The sequence below is a fragment of the Pipistrellus hanaki genome, assembly GCF_964339955.1.
Source record: "Pipistrellus hanaki genome assembly, chromosome: 6".
Lineage (NCBI taxonomy): Eukaryota > Metazoa > Chordata > Mammalia > Chiroptera > Vespertilionidae > Pipistrellus > Pipistrellus hanaki.
The window spans coordinates 4,743,181-4,755,948 of NC_140508.1; the positions used below are offsets into that span (position 1 = coordinate 4,743,181).

Sequence of the window (12,768 nt, forward strand, 5' to 3'; positions counted from 1 at the left end):
ACAGGGCAGGGCCCATGAAGCAGCATTGTCCCAGGCTCCCGGGAGCTGTCTGTTCCCTGTGGCACAGGCCAGTGGTCCCTAACACTGTCTGCATGAGCACCAGCCCCAGACCTGGTGAAGGCCAGGGCCCACTCCCCGGGGCTCCAGGTCAGCAGGTCTCTGGGGAGCCTGGCATCTGTTTTAGGGGCCTCTCAAGGGTTCTGAAGCAGGTGACCCCAGGACTCAGGTGAGGACACGGGTCAGTAGCACGCAGACTCCCACAGCATGCGTCTGCGGCGTGGCCGGTGGTTGCTTCTGCATTTTGACAAGCTCCTGGGAGCGCATGCTGCTGGTCTGGGCCCTCCAGAAGGCCAGGCTGCAGACCTCCTCTGTAAGCCACTGCCTGGGGTTTGCGATCACACTTCCCTCCTCTCTGACAGCCTCCTCCCGGCCTTTACCAAGCAAATCTGAGAAGCCGGTGCTCTCTGCTGGGCTCCCCTCGGTCACTGCAGCGTTTCGGGCTCCTGTTGTTGAGGTGCCAGCTCCCGCACGTGATCTGCTGTGTACGCGGCTCTCTCTACCACGGCCTGGGAAACGCTCCCTGCCAGGCCTGGGGCCTGGGCTAGGAGGCCCACACAGCAGGGCAGCCAGCCGCCTTTCCGCCGGGCCTTCCGCACGGCCTCTGTGATGGGGATGATAGTGGTGCCCATGTGCGGAGTGCGGGAACTCTGTGCGTTAATACACACAGCGCCACACCTGGGCCTGGTTGTGAAGGGATGTCCATGCCCTTCCTGGACATCACAGAGCCCTTCATCCAATCAAAATGCTCAGACACCAGCAGCAGGAGACGGGGTTCAACACGGCCCCCACCCAGCACCTCTTTCTTTTTCTTTTTTTCAAGTTGGCACACCTGTTTGCCCAGGGCTGCGGAGCAAGTGCCGGGCCCGGCCTGCATCACCCTGGGGCCTCTGAAGAGGTGATGCAGGCCCCTGAGTAAGTGAGAGATGCGAGCACAAGGCTCAGAACGGACCTCCCTGTGGGATCCAGGAAGCACGCACCATGGATCCTCCCTGGGGTGCAGGACCCTGTGTGAGTCTGATGCACAGCCAGCCCTGTACGGGGAAACCTGCTTCCTCCCACCACACGCAGGGAACGGAGCAGGACAAGGCAGGCGTGGTGCGCTGTTTACTAGTCACAGTTGCAGGGTGAGGAACTACACCTGCCTCCCCCCTCAGGGGCAGACCTTACCCTGCCTTCTTTCATTTCCTAAAACCTGATTTCCTGAAGATGAGCACACGCCTGCCTAACCAGAGGCCTCCTGCTCAGGTGCCTGTCTGGGGATGCAGGAGGGGGAGGTCGGGCCCTCCCCTCCCCTCCCCTCCCCTCCCCTCCCCTCCCCTCCCCTCCCCTCCCCTCCCCTCCCCTCCCCTCCCCTCCCCTCCCCTCCCCTCCCCTCCCCTCCCCTCCCCTCCCCTCCCCTCCCCTCCCCTCCCCTCCCCTCCCCTCCCCTCCCCTCCCCTCCCCTCCCCTCCCCTCCCCTCCCCTCCCCTCCCCTCCCCTCCCCTCCCCTCCCCTCCCCTCTCCTCTCCTTTCCTTTCCTTTCCTTTCCTTTCCTTTCCAGGGGTTTCTAATTTCTTTCTTGGCTTCTCAGGCCTAGTAGCGCTGCTGGTGCACCAATAGGATTTGGTCCCTCCTCCAAGGCCTTGGCCAGCAGGCCCAGACTTGCACTGTCCAGAGGCCTTGGAACCCAGCCTAGGTCCTCTGGCTGATGCGGGTGCATGGCCGGGAGGGCGGCCTAGGTCTGGGAGTCAATGAGAAGAACCTGAAGCACTAAGGTCTGAATGGCTAGCCCAGCCCAACATGCCCCCCCCCCCCCCCCCAGGAAGCTGGACTAAAGCAGCAGGGGCTCCCCATCCAGAAGGGGTGCCCAGGTTTGGGGGCGGGGACTTCTTCCATCCTCATGGCCCCCACCCCCCACCCCCCACCCCCCATCCCCACACACTTTTACTTGTAAACGTTGTGTCCAAAGCCCCTTTGGCCAACACGGGCTCCAGATACCCGCACCCTTGCCCAGCGCTGGCAGAGGCGGGGGCGGGAGGGGGGTGCGGGCGCGGCGCGGGGGGCGCGGCGCCTTTAAGGCCGCGTCAGGCCGGAGCGCGGGGCCGGGCGGCGGGCGGGGCCTCGCGGCGGCGGCGGCTGCACCTGCAGTTGGGAGCGCGGAGCAGAGGCGCGGCGGCTGGGAGGCCGGCGGACTCACCGCCCGGGGGAGCGCCGCGGGCTGGAGGCGTGGAGCCCGCGGAGCACGGCGGCGGGGGGCGAGCGTGGGGCTCCGGCACCGGCTCCGGGAGACGGCACCGGGGCGGCGCGGCAGGGAAGATGCCCGCGGTCCGCGGCGTGCTGGTCCTGCTGCTCTGGCTCTCCGGCGCGCTCCGGGTGAGTTCCGCCGCCCGCCTGGCCGCTCGGAGCCCGGGCGGAGCGGGGCCGCCCCGGGGCCAGCGGAGTGCGCGTACGCCCGGAGGCTCCCCGGTTCCACGGCCGCCGCGCGCCCCTCTGCAGAGCGGGCTCCGCGCCCCGCGAAGCGCCTGCGGTGGAGGAACGCGGAGCCCGGGCAGCGGGAGCGGAGGCGCGGCCGGTGCGGGGTGCGGTGCGGGGTGCGGGCGGCTGGCTGGTTGGTGTGGGGACAGGGGAGCTCTGCCCGAAGGGGACCTCGGAGCACCCCTCGGCTGCCCTCGGTCCGCGGTGCTGCACCAGCTCAGTCCGCCCGCGCCGGGCAGGCTGGCAGCTGGCGGAGCCGCGCGCCCTCCATCGCCGCCCGGGAGCCTGATGCCTCCGGAGTTGGCGAGACCGGCCGGGCAGGGCTGCGGGCGCGGGGACCTGACCACAGCGGCCAGGAATCAGGGTGTCGGGGACACCCGGTTTGGCCACCCTTGCCCGGGTTAGGCGCCTCTTGGGTCCTCCGGGTGCCAGCCAGGACCTGCGCTGCGGGTGGCGGCGATGGGGACCCGGGACACCCTCGCGGCCGAGACCCCGCGGCGTGGGTGGAGCTGGCGGGCCCTGGCCGCTTGGAGCGGGGCCAGGGAGCCAGGCGCCCGGCGGCCGCGGAGCGAGGGGGTCCTGGAGCGTGGTCCGGCGCCGCCTACGTTCCTCCGGCCCCGCTTGGCGCCTGCGGGGGGCAGGGCCAGGGTGGGGGGAGCAGCGGGCTGCATGGAAGCGCCCCTGTGGGAGGCGCAGGGGACGCGGGAGTGGCAGGAACCCCCTCTCGTGGCCGTTCGGCCTCGCTGCTCCTCCCGGGCTGCGCGGCGCAACCTCAGAAATAAACCAGCGCCGGCCGGGCGCCCCGAGGCTGCGGGCGCGGTTGCCTCCGCACTCGCCAGGCGGCTCCAAACTTTCCCGGGCCAGTGTGCCTCCCAGGCCCGGCTCCTGGAGCTCCGTGCTGGGGGACCCGCCGGGGCGCCCCGCTTTCCCGAGGAAGGACCCCCGCCCTCCCTCCCGGCGTGTTCCTGGGCGAGGGGCGCCGGCGCCAGCCCGCGGTGGGTGCCTGGAGCGGGATGAGGGCGGCGTCTGGGCCAGGGGCGGCGGCGGCCCCGGGGGGCCAGAGCTGCACAGCTGGGGGCGGAGGCATGTTCTGCTCCGCAGCCCTGGAAAGCATGGCTGCGGGGTGCGGGCTAGCCCGGGCTGCAGGAGCTGGCTGGCTGCAGGCGGTGGCTGGCCGTGGCTGGAGGTGGCCGCGGACTGGCTTCCCTCTGGCGCTGGCTGTTTCTCCCTCCATCGCCAGTCTGTGGCTGAACTGTAGCTCCCCTCCCAGGCCTGGAGGGGCCATCCCACCTGCCTCTGCTCCCTGTCCGGCTCCAGACCCCTCCCACGGGGCAGGAGAGCAGGGGGCTCTGAGAACAGTTAGGACTGCTCTCCCTGCGGGGCTGGAGATGGGGGCCCTGGAGGTGGACAGGGTCCAGGGAAGTAGAGGACACCAGGCGGAGAGGACACCAGCCTCCTGGCAGCTCCCTCTGAGCCAGCTCTGGGGACCACCTTCCTGGTTCTGCCCCCTCCCCTCCCCGGTGACTGCAGAGAGGAGACAAGCCTGCAGGTGCAGCTTAGTGGGCATTGGCCTGAAGGTGAAGTGGCTGGCCTCCCTCCTCTCTGTGGTCATTGGCTAACTCCTGGCTCCAGGGCCTGATGCCTCTGGACACTCGGCACACTTGCATCCCTGTCGTGTGCCGGTGAGGCCCGGACAGGTGCCCCTCCCCCTGCAGACTGCCCTGGGTCTGGTTGGAGCACACTTGCACCACAGGCCCTGGGGTTGTTTGGTTAGAATTCTGAGGACTGACCTTTGCTCTAACCTCTCTCCCTCTCAGGCCCACGGTGGGGGTCTTACAGCCAGGGAGACCTGCAAAGCTGGATTCTCCGAAGCAGATTACACGGCATTGATCTCCCAGAATATTCTGGAAGGAGAGGAGCTCCTCAAAGGTAGGGTGGGCGTGGGGGCAAGGAGGAATTGCTCATCTTTCTCTGGATTGGGCAAGTTTGTGATGTAAGAGGCCAGGCTGGTCTGGCTCTGAGCCGTGCTCTTTGCAAACGGCTGGTTGTGAGGTCAGTGAGGTGTGGCTCGGGCCCCCTGAGAGGCGTTTGCATCGCAGGGGAATGATTAGCAGTCCTGTCGGATCACTGGGAATGGTTAGCAGCCCTGTCAGTTTTGAGTGAGGCGAATCATTTCCTGGACCACAAATTAGAAATCAGAAGTAGCATCACCCAGGTAATATGCAGAGAAACTTTCCTACAAGTTTACTTATGTATGAGATTTTGGATTCTTAAATCATCCCTGCTTTGAGACACATGGCAAAGCAGATGATGATGTTGGAAATGTGGTGAATAAGCCCACAGACTTTGTGCTTGCCAGCATGGCATTCATTTTCCTGACTGTCCTACCGACAACACCTCAATGCACAGGCAGAGGGAGCACCATGGACGTCCGTCTGGTCCCTGCGGGATTCGGTCCCACGGGATGGCAAGTCACAGACGGCTTCAGAACGCAAAGGACAGTGGGTCCTGTGCCTGTCCATCTGTTGGCCTTTGAGAACAAGTGTGTTACGCTGGGGAGGGGAAATGGCCTGCTCTCCCTTCCCGGAGGTACACCTTGGCTATGCGTCTTCCCCCCAGGCCTCAGTTTGCCAGAAAGCACAGCCTTTGGCGGATTTAAAAGGGATGGAGGGCGTGAACGTCAGAGAGCGCGTCCAGGCTCAGTTCCACCAATCAGACCAAACAGTGCCCGCTCCGTGGCTTGGGTGGCTAGGATCTTCCCTGGGGCGCCGGCAGCCTCTGAGCGGGGCTGAGACTTCAGAGCTTCCCCTGGGGACAGAGCTTGTGGGCTTGCAGGTTCCTGTTATGAGTTGGGATTTTCATTTTACACCTTTTTGTTGCCTTCTGAGTTGACTGTTCAGCAAGGGTGCGATGCTCTTGGCTCTGTCATTGATGAAAAAAAAAAAAAAAAAGGTGCACACCTCTGGGCGGTGGCCTGGAAGGGGTGGGCATGTGTGGGCACCTGCATGGAGAAGACTAAAGAGCTGGAAGGTCAGCCGTCCTGCAGGCTGTGGCTCACTGGGCACCGGGCGCCTGGGGAGGAGGCCAGACTGCTCTCGCTCTGCGTAGAAGCAGGTGCCGCCTCTGCACGTCCCACAGTGGCCGCCTCCGCCGCCCCGGTGTGGGCTGCCCGGGGTGGGATGCAGGAGTGTCAGTGCGACTGAGGGTCTAGAAACACTGCCTCGGCCGTAGTGATGACCGGGGCTGCCTCTGTGGGAGAAGGGCGGACTCTCATCCTTCTGTGATAAAATGTGGCGTTTCATGCCCGTCCCTCCTCCCTGTGCTGGGGGCTGGGAAGCCTTGATCGCTGGCTGCTAGTTGGCCTGTCCCGTGCGGACAGATGGTTTGCACCTAGGGCGGGACGAAGAGCCCCTCCTTATAGGTGAACCTGGGCCGGCTTCTGAGACTCACTTTCCAAGCCCATACTTACACCTGAGCCGAGGCCCAGCCAAGCCAGGGTATGGAGAGTGGGTCCCGGGCCTTGGGTTCCTCCCTCCCATCGCTCTCCCTGCACCTCGGGGTGTAACAGCCCCTCACTGCTCTCTTCCTCTGGCTCTTCGGAGGGTGAAGGTCCCCAGGTTCAGAGAGAGGTTGTAAATCTTAGAAGCCATTTTACACCTGAAGGCGAAAGCTGACATACACTTAAACCAGGCAGATAAAGTTCTCCATATACGTAGGAAATTTTGCACATGACAAGACCACGGTATGCGTGTGTGAAAAGTAAATATGAGGTGTGATATTTCTGTGGTTCTGGTAGGAATCAAGTCGAGCAGGTGATGACTACTTAAATGAGTTATCCAGTGAAGAGGCTTAGCATCGACTTGTCAGGCGAAGCGTCGCTGACGGAGCGTTTTAACGCGTGCCACCCGCCACCGGCGGCTGCTGGGTGGCCCTTCCCGTTCCCCGAGCTGGCCACCAGCAGCCCCAGCGCCAGGTCCAGGGGAGCAATTTGCTGCACAGTAATTAGCTTGTTTATGATAGATGGATGGGAGAAATGTCATGGCATTTTGTTTTATGTCTAAATGAAAAGCATTTGCATTCTAAAAATTTCCTGCTAATTGGGCTTAAAATGGTTGCCCATAGGGTGGCAGATACTGTGGCATCGCAGACCTTTGAACGCGGGCCCGCCACATTGGGCAGCACTTGGTGTTGGTTTAGCTGCGTCTCACAGTGTTCCTTGGTCCCCTCGGCGCTCCTGCCCTTTCTGAGAGTTGCCGACATGCTCACACAACAGCGCTGTTTTGGGGATGCTTCCCTCGTGGCCAAGGTCTGGGCGTGGTAATGTCTAACTGGGATGGCTAAGCCATCTCCGCCGGCTGGAGTGGATCTGGTCTCTAAGCCTCGTCCGGGCAGTGGTGAGCCGGTGTCGGTTCCCTGCCTTGTTAATAATTAACCGCCAGCCGCCGAGCCTGTGCGGAGCCGTGACCTCATGCACAGAGGGCTGGGAACACAGGCCAGCTTCTCTGAAACCCCCAAGGATGGGCGGTGCCAGGCGGCGTGTGGGGATGCAGGCCTGGTGGGTCAGGTCCCTGGCCCTGGAGGAGAGGGTGACAGGTGAGCAGAAGCGGTCTGCCGGGCACGGAGGGCGGGGTCTGAGGAAGCGGGTCCAGGGCGTCGCTGCAGAAAGGCGAGCTGTTTCTGACCCTTCGTTCCGGGAGGTTCCTCAGAAAGCCTCTCCCCGCCCAGCCGGCCAGCACTGCCGCGCACTGCCCGCCCGCTGGCCCCCTCAGGGGATGGCATGTCATCTGGCCCTGATCTCCCACAGACATCGTTAGGTTTGAGAGGGCAGCAGCCCTATTGCTCCGCTTTACCATCTAGATCACATGTGTCAAACACAAGGCCCGCGGGCCAAATCCAGCCCGCCAGGCCTTGCAATGTGGCCCGCACCGCGCTGTCATCACTGCACTCCGCTGTCAGTTTATGACATTGTCAGTTTATGACTGTTCAGTAAACCATTCGGCCCGCAATTTAGGCTGGATTTTAGATTTTGGCCCCTTCTCTGATTGAGTTCGACACCCCTAATCTAGATCATGCTGGAATGTTCTGGGCCAGAGGATAAAACCCAATCGACAGTTTCCTCACAGAACAGTGAGAAGACAGGTGGTCGAGGGCTGGAGCGGCGGATATGTGGCACCGTCACATGCCTAGTATTCACTCTGAGTGTTCTGCCATCTTCCCTTTGCTAATTGACCGCTCATCATTGCAAACTGGCCACTGTGGCTCCAGATGTTGCGTTTGAGTTTGCAGCAGAAGAAGGAAGGAATGGTAGCAGCATCTGCCTCCTCCCCTGCGTTGGGAGGTGCCTGCTCTGAGCCCTTGCTGAAGTGTCGTTGGCTGGACTAGATCACATGCCACCGAGCTGCGAGGGCTGCTGCGGGGAGGCGGGCATTGCGTTATCACATTGGGCTGGGACCTGCTATGATCCATCACCGGCCAGACTGGCTCTGCTTTAGGGAGGAAGCGGGAGGATGGATGTTGAGGAGAACAGCATCAGGGTCTGCCAATGAGGCTTCCAGGTTCCAGGAGCTGCACAAGCAGTGCTTTGTTGAATGAAGGCCTCATTTGCAGAACAAGGCGCACACAGGGAGGGAGGGCTGGAGAGACCCGAGGCAGGTATCCGGAGTGGGTACCTAAGAGCTGGCCACAATGTAACAGGCGTGGCCAGGACGGGCGTTACCTTGTCTCGGCAAGCAGGTTGGAAATAGCCTCTTTGCCATGCAGTTGGAGTTGACCCACATCTGTCCAGTCAGGTAGCTTGCAGAGCTGAGGGCATCACTAGACATACAGGTAAGAGCCAGGCAAGGCTCACTGCACGCCTGACTCCCAGTACCATGCCCGCATGTGGGGCGGTGGGTGTGCAGGCAGTATTGTCGGTGAAGTAATGAATGAGCCAGAAAACTCACCACTGTGTGTTCTTGAGTTCCCTGCTGCCTGGCAGAGAGAGGAGTGGGACACGCCATAGAGGCTCAGGAAAATGGCACCAATGGTAAGCCAGCCACGTAGGTTTATCTAATGTGGTAGAATTAGTAGGCACTGCAGCTGCCTGTCATATCCATTCCCTCCTCTTCCCCACTCACAGAGCCTCGCCTGCACTCACCCGGGGGGCTCACACTGAGCCATCTGGATGCTCCCACCTTTAGCTGACTGGCACCAAGGTGGCACCTGGACCCTTTCTGATCATGAGACCTAATCAGGTTGTTCTATTGGCTGAGCTCCTGGAAAAGCTGTATTTGTTCCTGACTAAGAGGAGCAGGTGTGGCTGGCGGTGCCTTTTGCCTTTACCTCCTCTTCCTGCCTGGAATGTGGGGGTGATGTCTCGGGCAGAGCAGCCATCTTGTGACTGTGAGGCTGGGGGACAGGAAGTGGGTCCCGGGTGGCACCTGGAACAGCCACAGAGCTCTGGGTGCCTCTTCCCGGAGAGGTCAGGAAAGCAGGGTCTGGGCACCGGGGCCGAGTCCCTTCTCCCACACAGTGAGGCCATCCTGACTGAGGGGACACAAGGGCTGTGCCTGCTAACAAGTGCCTGTCCTTCTGCCAGCTCAGAGCCTGGCATTTCTTCCTCTGCCCTGAGCCTGGGTTTCCCAGCTCCCTCTGCTCATCCTCCTTCCTCGGGCTCGGCCCTACGCTGGCTAAGCAGCCCCACTCCTTGGAGAACTCGTATGCATGTCCAGCATGCTGGCCCGCAGAGAGCTGTCACTGGCTGGATGAAATGAGCAGTCAGCATTGTCGACTACCCCCTGGCAGGACATCCGGGGCTCACGCCACTCATCCTATCCGGCCCGGCGTCTGATAACTCGGGCTCTCCACGCGTCTCTCAGCCGCCTCCTTTGGAAGCCAGGAGGGCACATGGGGACTTGGTGCACACTGCCAGCTGGTTCCGGGGACCCTGGTCCCCTCAAAGAAGCAGCGATGAGTGGAGGCAGGCGGGACGCAGCCAGGATGCCCCTTGCTCTGGAAGCCAGAGGAATGCTGCTTCTGAGGACCGAGACCTCCGGCCTCCGCTGAGAGGGCATGTCACAGGGTCGGGGAGCCAGCACGCCGCGGCCTGTCTGCGCTGGCCTTGCCCTCGGGGATGGGGCTGCTCTGGGCTTCTCAGCAGCCTCTCCCTGCCATGACGGTGCCCGGTCACAGGCTTAGAGATTCAGAAAGGCCGTCTGTATACTTAGAACTCGGCTTCTACCGGAGGACGGGGAAGGCTGGCCGGCCAGGCACACACAGAGGTCCTGATAGACACGTGGAAACACAAAGAAGGCCCCTGCCGCCACGGCTCTCGCCATCCCTGTATGTCACTGCTCCCCGCCACCCTGCAGACAGAGGCGGGGGCGTGGGCCCTGAGGGTGGCTCCGAAGGTGACGGATGGGAGTCCCTGCACCCTCTGAGCTCTGCCCTCTGTGCTGGCCGTCATCCCATGAGCCCTCGCTGCAGAAGAAGGTGCAGCCAGTTAGCAGCATGGGAGTGACGGGCATGGGTGCCTTTCTGAACAGCGTGCTCTAGTGTCACCTTGAGATGAGGGCCTGAGAGACAGCGAATATAAGGGAGTAACACTGAGTTCCGCCGCCAGGCCAGCCTCGGGCAGTGTGTCCTGTCACCCCCACGGAAGCCGTTCCAGGGAGGTGAGATCACTCCCGTCGGACGGCAGTCCCTGTGTGCGGCCAGTCCCACGTGGGTCCGGACCTGGTGCATCTGCCACACCGGCCCGGGAACTGGGAGAGCCAGCCCCCGCGAAGCCAGCGCTGGTCAAATGGCGGAGAGGGTTCCGCTGAGCAGCCGGTCGGTCTGGAAGCCTGGCACCACACTGAGCTGAGCGGTGCAGGCATGGAGCCATCGTTATCAGGTACTCACCTGTGGCTTGGAGCACTGCGGACTTGGCAAGGCGTTGTTCAGACCGCGAGCAGAGCTGCCGGCTCTGGTCTGAAGGAGCCACAGACCTGCCAAGGCCAGGCTCGGGGTGAGACCGCCCTCTGCCTGCGGAGGTCCGTTCTGCCTCGGTCTCGGGTCCTGGGGGTTCGAGCTAGGTTCCTAGGTCTCTCTTTTTCTTTCATTTTTAGAATCTCCTGCATCTCCCCCCCCCCCCATATGTTTTCATTTATTTGTAGAGAGAGAGGAAGAGGGTTGGGGGAGAGAGGCATTATTAGTTGCCTCCCATAGGGGCCCCAACCAGGGATCAAACCCCCAGCCGAGGCATGTGCCCTGACCAGGAATTGAACCCACAGCATTTGGTGCATGGAACGATGCTCCAGCCAACTGAACCACCGGCCAGGGCTCTTTCTTTTTCCCCTTCCTTCCTTCCTTCCTTCCTTCCTTCCTTCCTTCCTGTAGATGCCAGAACTAATCGCAACCTGAGAGTGGGTGAGCAAGCAGACATTTGTCTTTTCAAAGAATGTACCTATTCTGACTTTTTGAAGGGGCAGTTTTTACTTGGAGTGAATTCCATTGTGAAAAACGCCAGGAGCTGAGTGAGTTTCTCTCCATCAAGGCTGAAGCTCTCCTGAGCGTGTTCTTGTAACGCCTTGCGGCCCTTGCTTGTTCTTTAATCCTCCGAGCAGGGACCCTGGCAGGCCGGAAGCTGGGCCCCTGAAATCACTTGCTTTTTGTCAAAAGGCTCAGTATTTTGGTGACTTTTTGCCTGGGCTCTAGGCTGCCCTCTCCTGGTGGCCTCTAGTACTGTCTCCCTCCTCCACCCTCCTTTAAACAAACAAACAAAAAAGCCTAATCTATTTCATTTTTTTTGGACCAGTGCGTGGTATCAGAGGCCTTTCCTGTCAGCCTCCGTCGGGGCAGGCTATGTTTGTGAGACTTCGCACACGCTAATGCGTGTCTCATCGAATGCCTCCTAAGCCATCGGCTCAGGGCAGCCACAGCTTCACCGGAGGCGTGCAGGGGGCCGCCTCTCCCAGGGAGGCGCTCGCTGGGTCATGGATGTGTGTGCTTGGTGCAGCGCCAATGGCCGCAGCCTCAGCACTTCGCTGACACAGATTGTCTGATGCTAGCAGCCCAGCTCAGGCCCCTGCTCCCCTCGCCGTGTTGCCAGGGCTGCCTCCCCCTGGAGGCTCCAGGGAAGAAGCCCTCTCCTGGCCTTTGCAGCACCTCCTCTGACACGCCTGCTCTCCTAGGCTGGGGCCCCTCCTCCCCCCAGCTGGCCCCCGCGGCTCCCTCTCCCTGTGCCAGGGCCCCAAGCTCCCATCACCCACTCCTGCTCTCCCTTCTGGCCGCCGCGCCTGCTTGCAGACTTGGGCCCTCGTGAGGGCACTGGGCACAGCTGCAGGCGTGGACCGCCTCCCCTCAAGGTCTTTAATCCTCCGCCTTTTGCTGCATCAGGCGGCTCATTCACAGGTTCCGGGCCTATGAGGCTGCATCCTGGGCCTCGCTCCTGCCGGTGTGAGGACAGGTCCTCCCAGCCCACTCACTGAGCACCAGCTGTGTCTGGGGCACGCGCTCAGCTCTGCTCTCAGGTCTGGGACCCTTTTGGGAGTGCTTGCCCCCCCCCCCCACCTTCCTATGTAGGAAACGGCCGGGGCAACTGAGGAGCCTGGGGAAGACACGGGGAGACACAGGGAAGCCTGTCTGAACCCACGCCAGCCCTCCTGCACCTGCCTGCCTCTCCGGCGCTCGCGGGCCTGGCCGGGAGCGGCTCTGCTGCTGTGTCTGTGGGTCCCGGCTTTGCGCTGTGGAGACGGAGGTGAGCTGTGGGCTCTGCAGCAGCAGCTCTGATCTGGCTGCTTTGAACTTCGCCTTGTTTGGCTTTGCTGTTTTTCTGCGACTGCGTGTGGGGATTTGGGAGGATTAAGGTAAGCCTCCAGTGACAGATAGCATCCTAGGCGAGTGCAGCGCGCCAGCGGACGCCTCCTGGAGGACGGTTCCCTGCCAGCGGCTCCGCTCTGGCTCCGGAGGGCGCTCCGGGCCCAGACCAGGTGCGGGTCCCTTAGGAACACAGGGTGGGGCAGCCCCAGCCCCAGGGCAGGGAGGGCGTGTGGACCCCCTATCTGTCCCGGAAGGACCTCTCTCTCTGTCTCTGAGCCAGACGGAGGACCTCCCCCTTCCTGTGTGCGCCTCTGCCTTGGAGAACGCCGGGTTTGGGTTTGCATTGGTGTTCGCCGCCCTCGTGTAAGTCTGAACGCCGTGAGGTGGACCCCGGGGGAGGCCGAGGGGCCTGCGGCGCCGGTTTGCTCCAGCAGGACCCGGGAGAAGGCGCTGATGGCAGGAGCCGCCCGGGAG

General features: G+C 62.4%; 1 protein-coding gene across 2 annotated transcripts in view; it reads left to right on the plus strand.

Moving 5' to 3' along the window:
- Window positions 1–2,218: 2,218 nt before the first annotated feature.
- The window catches only part of CDH4 (cadherin 4), a 323,280-nt gene continuing 312,730 nt past the window's right edge, over window positions 2,219–12,768 (plus strand). For both annotated transcript variants that reach the window (XM_084888990.1, XM_084888991.1), the window contains exons 1-2: window positions 2,219–2,412; window positions 4,332–4,443. In XM_084888990.1, coding sequence (XP_084745116.1) covers window positions 2,356–2,412; window positions 4,332–4,443 — 169 coding nt within the window. In that variant the 5' untranslated portion in view covers window positions 2,219–2,355. The remainder of the gene's footprint in view (window positions 2,413–4,331; window positions 4,444–12,768) is intronic.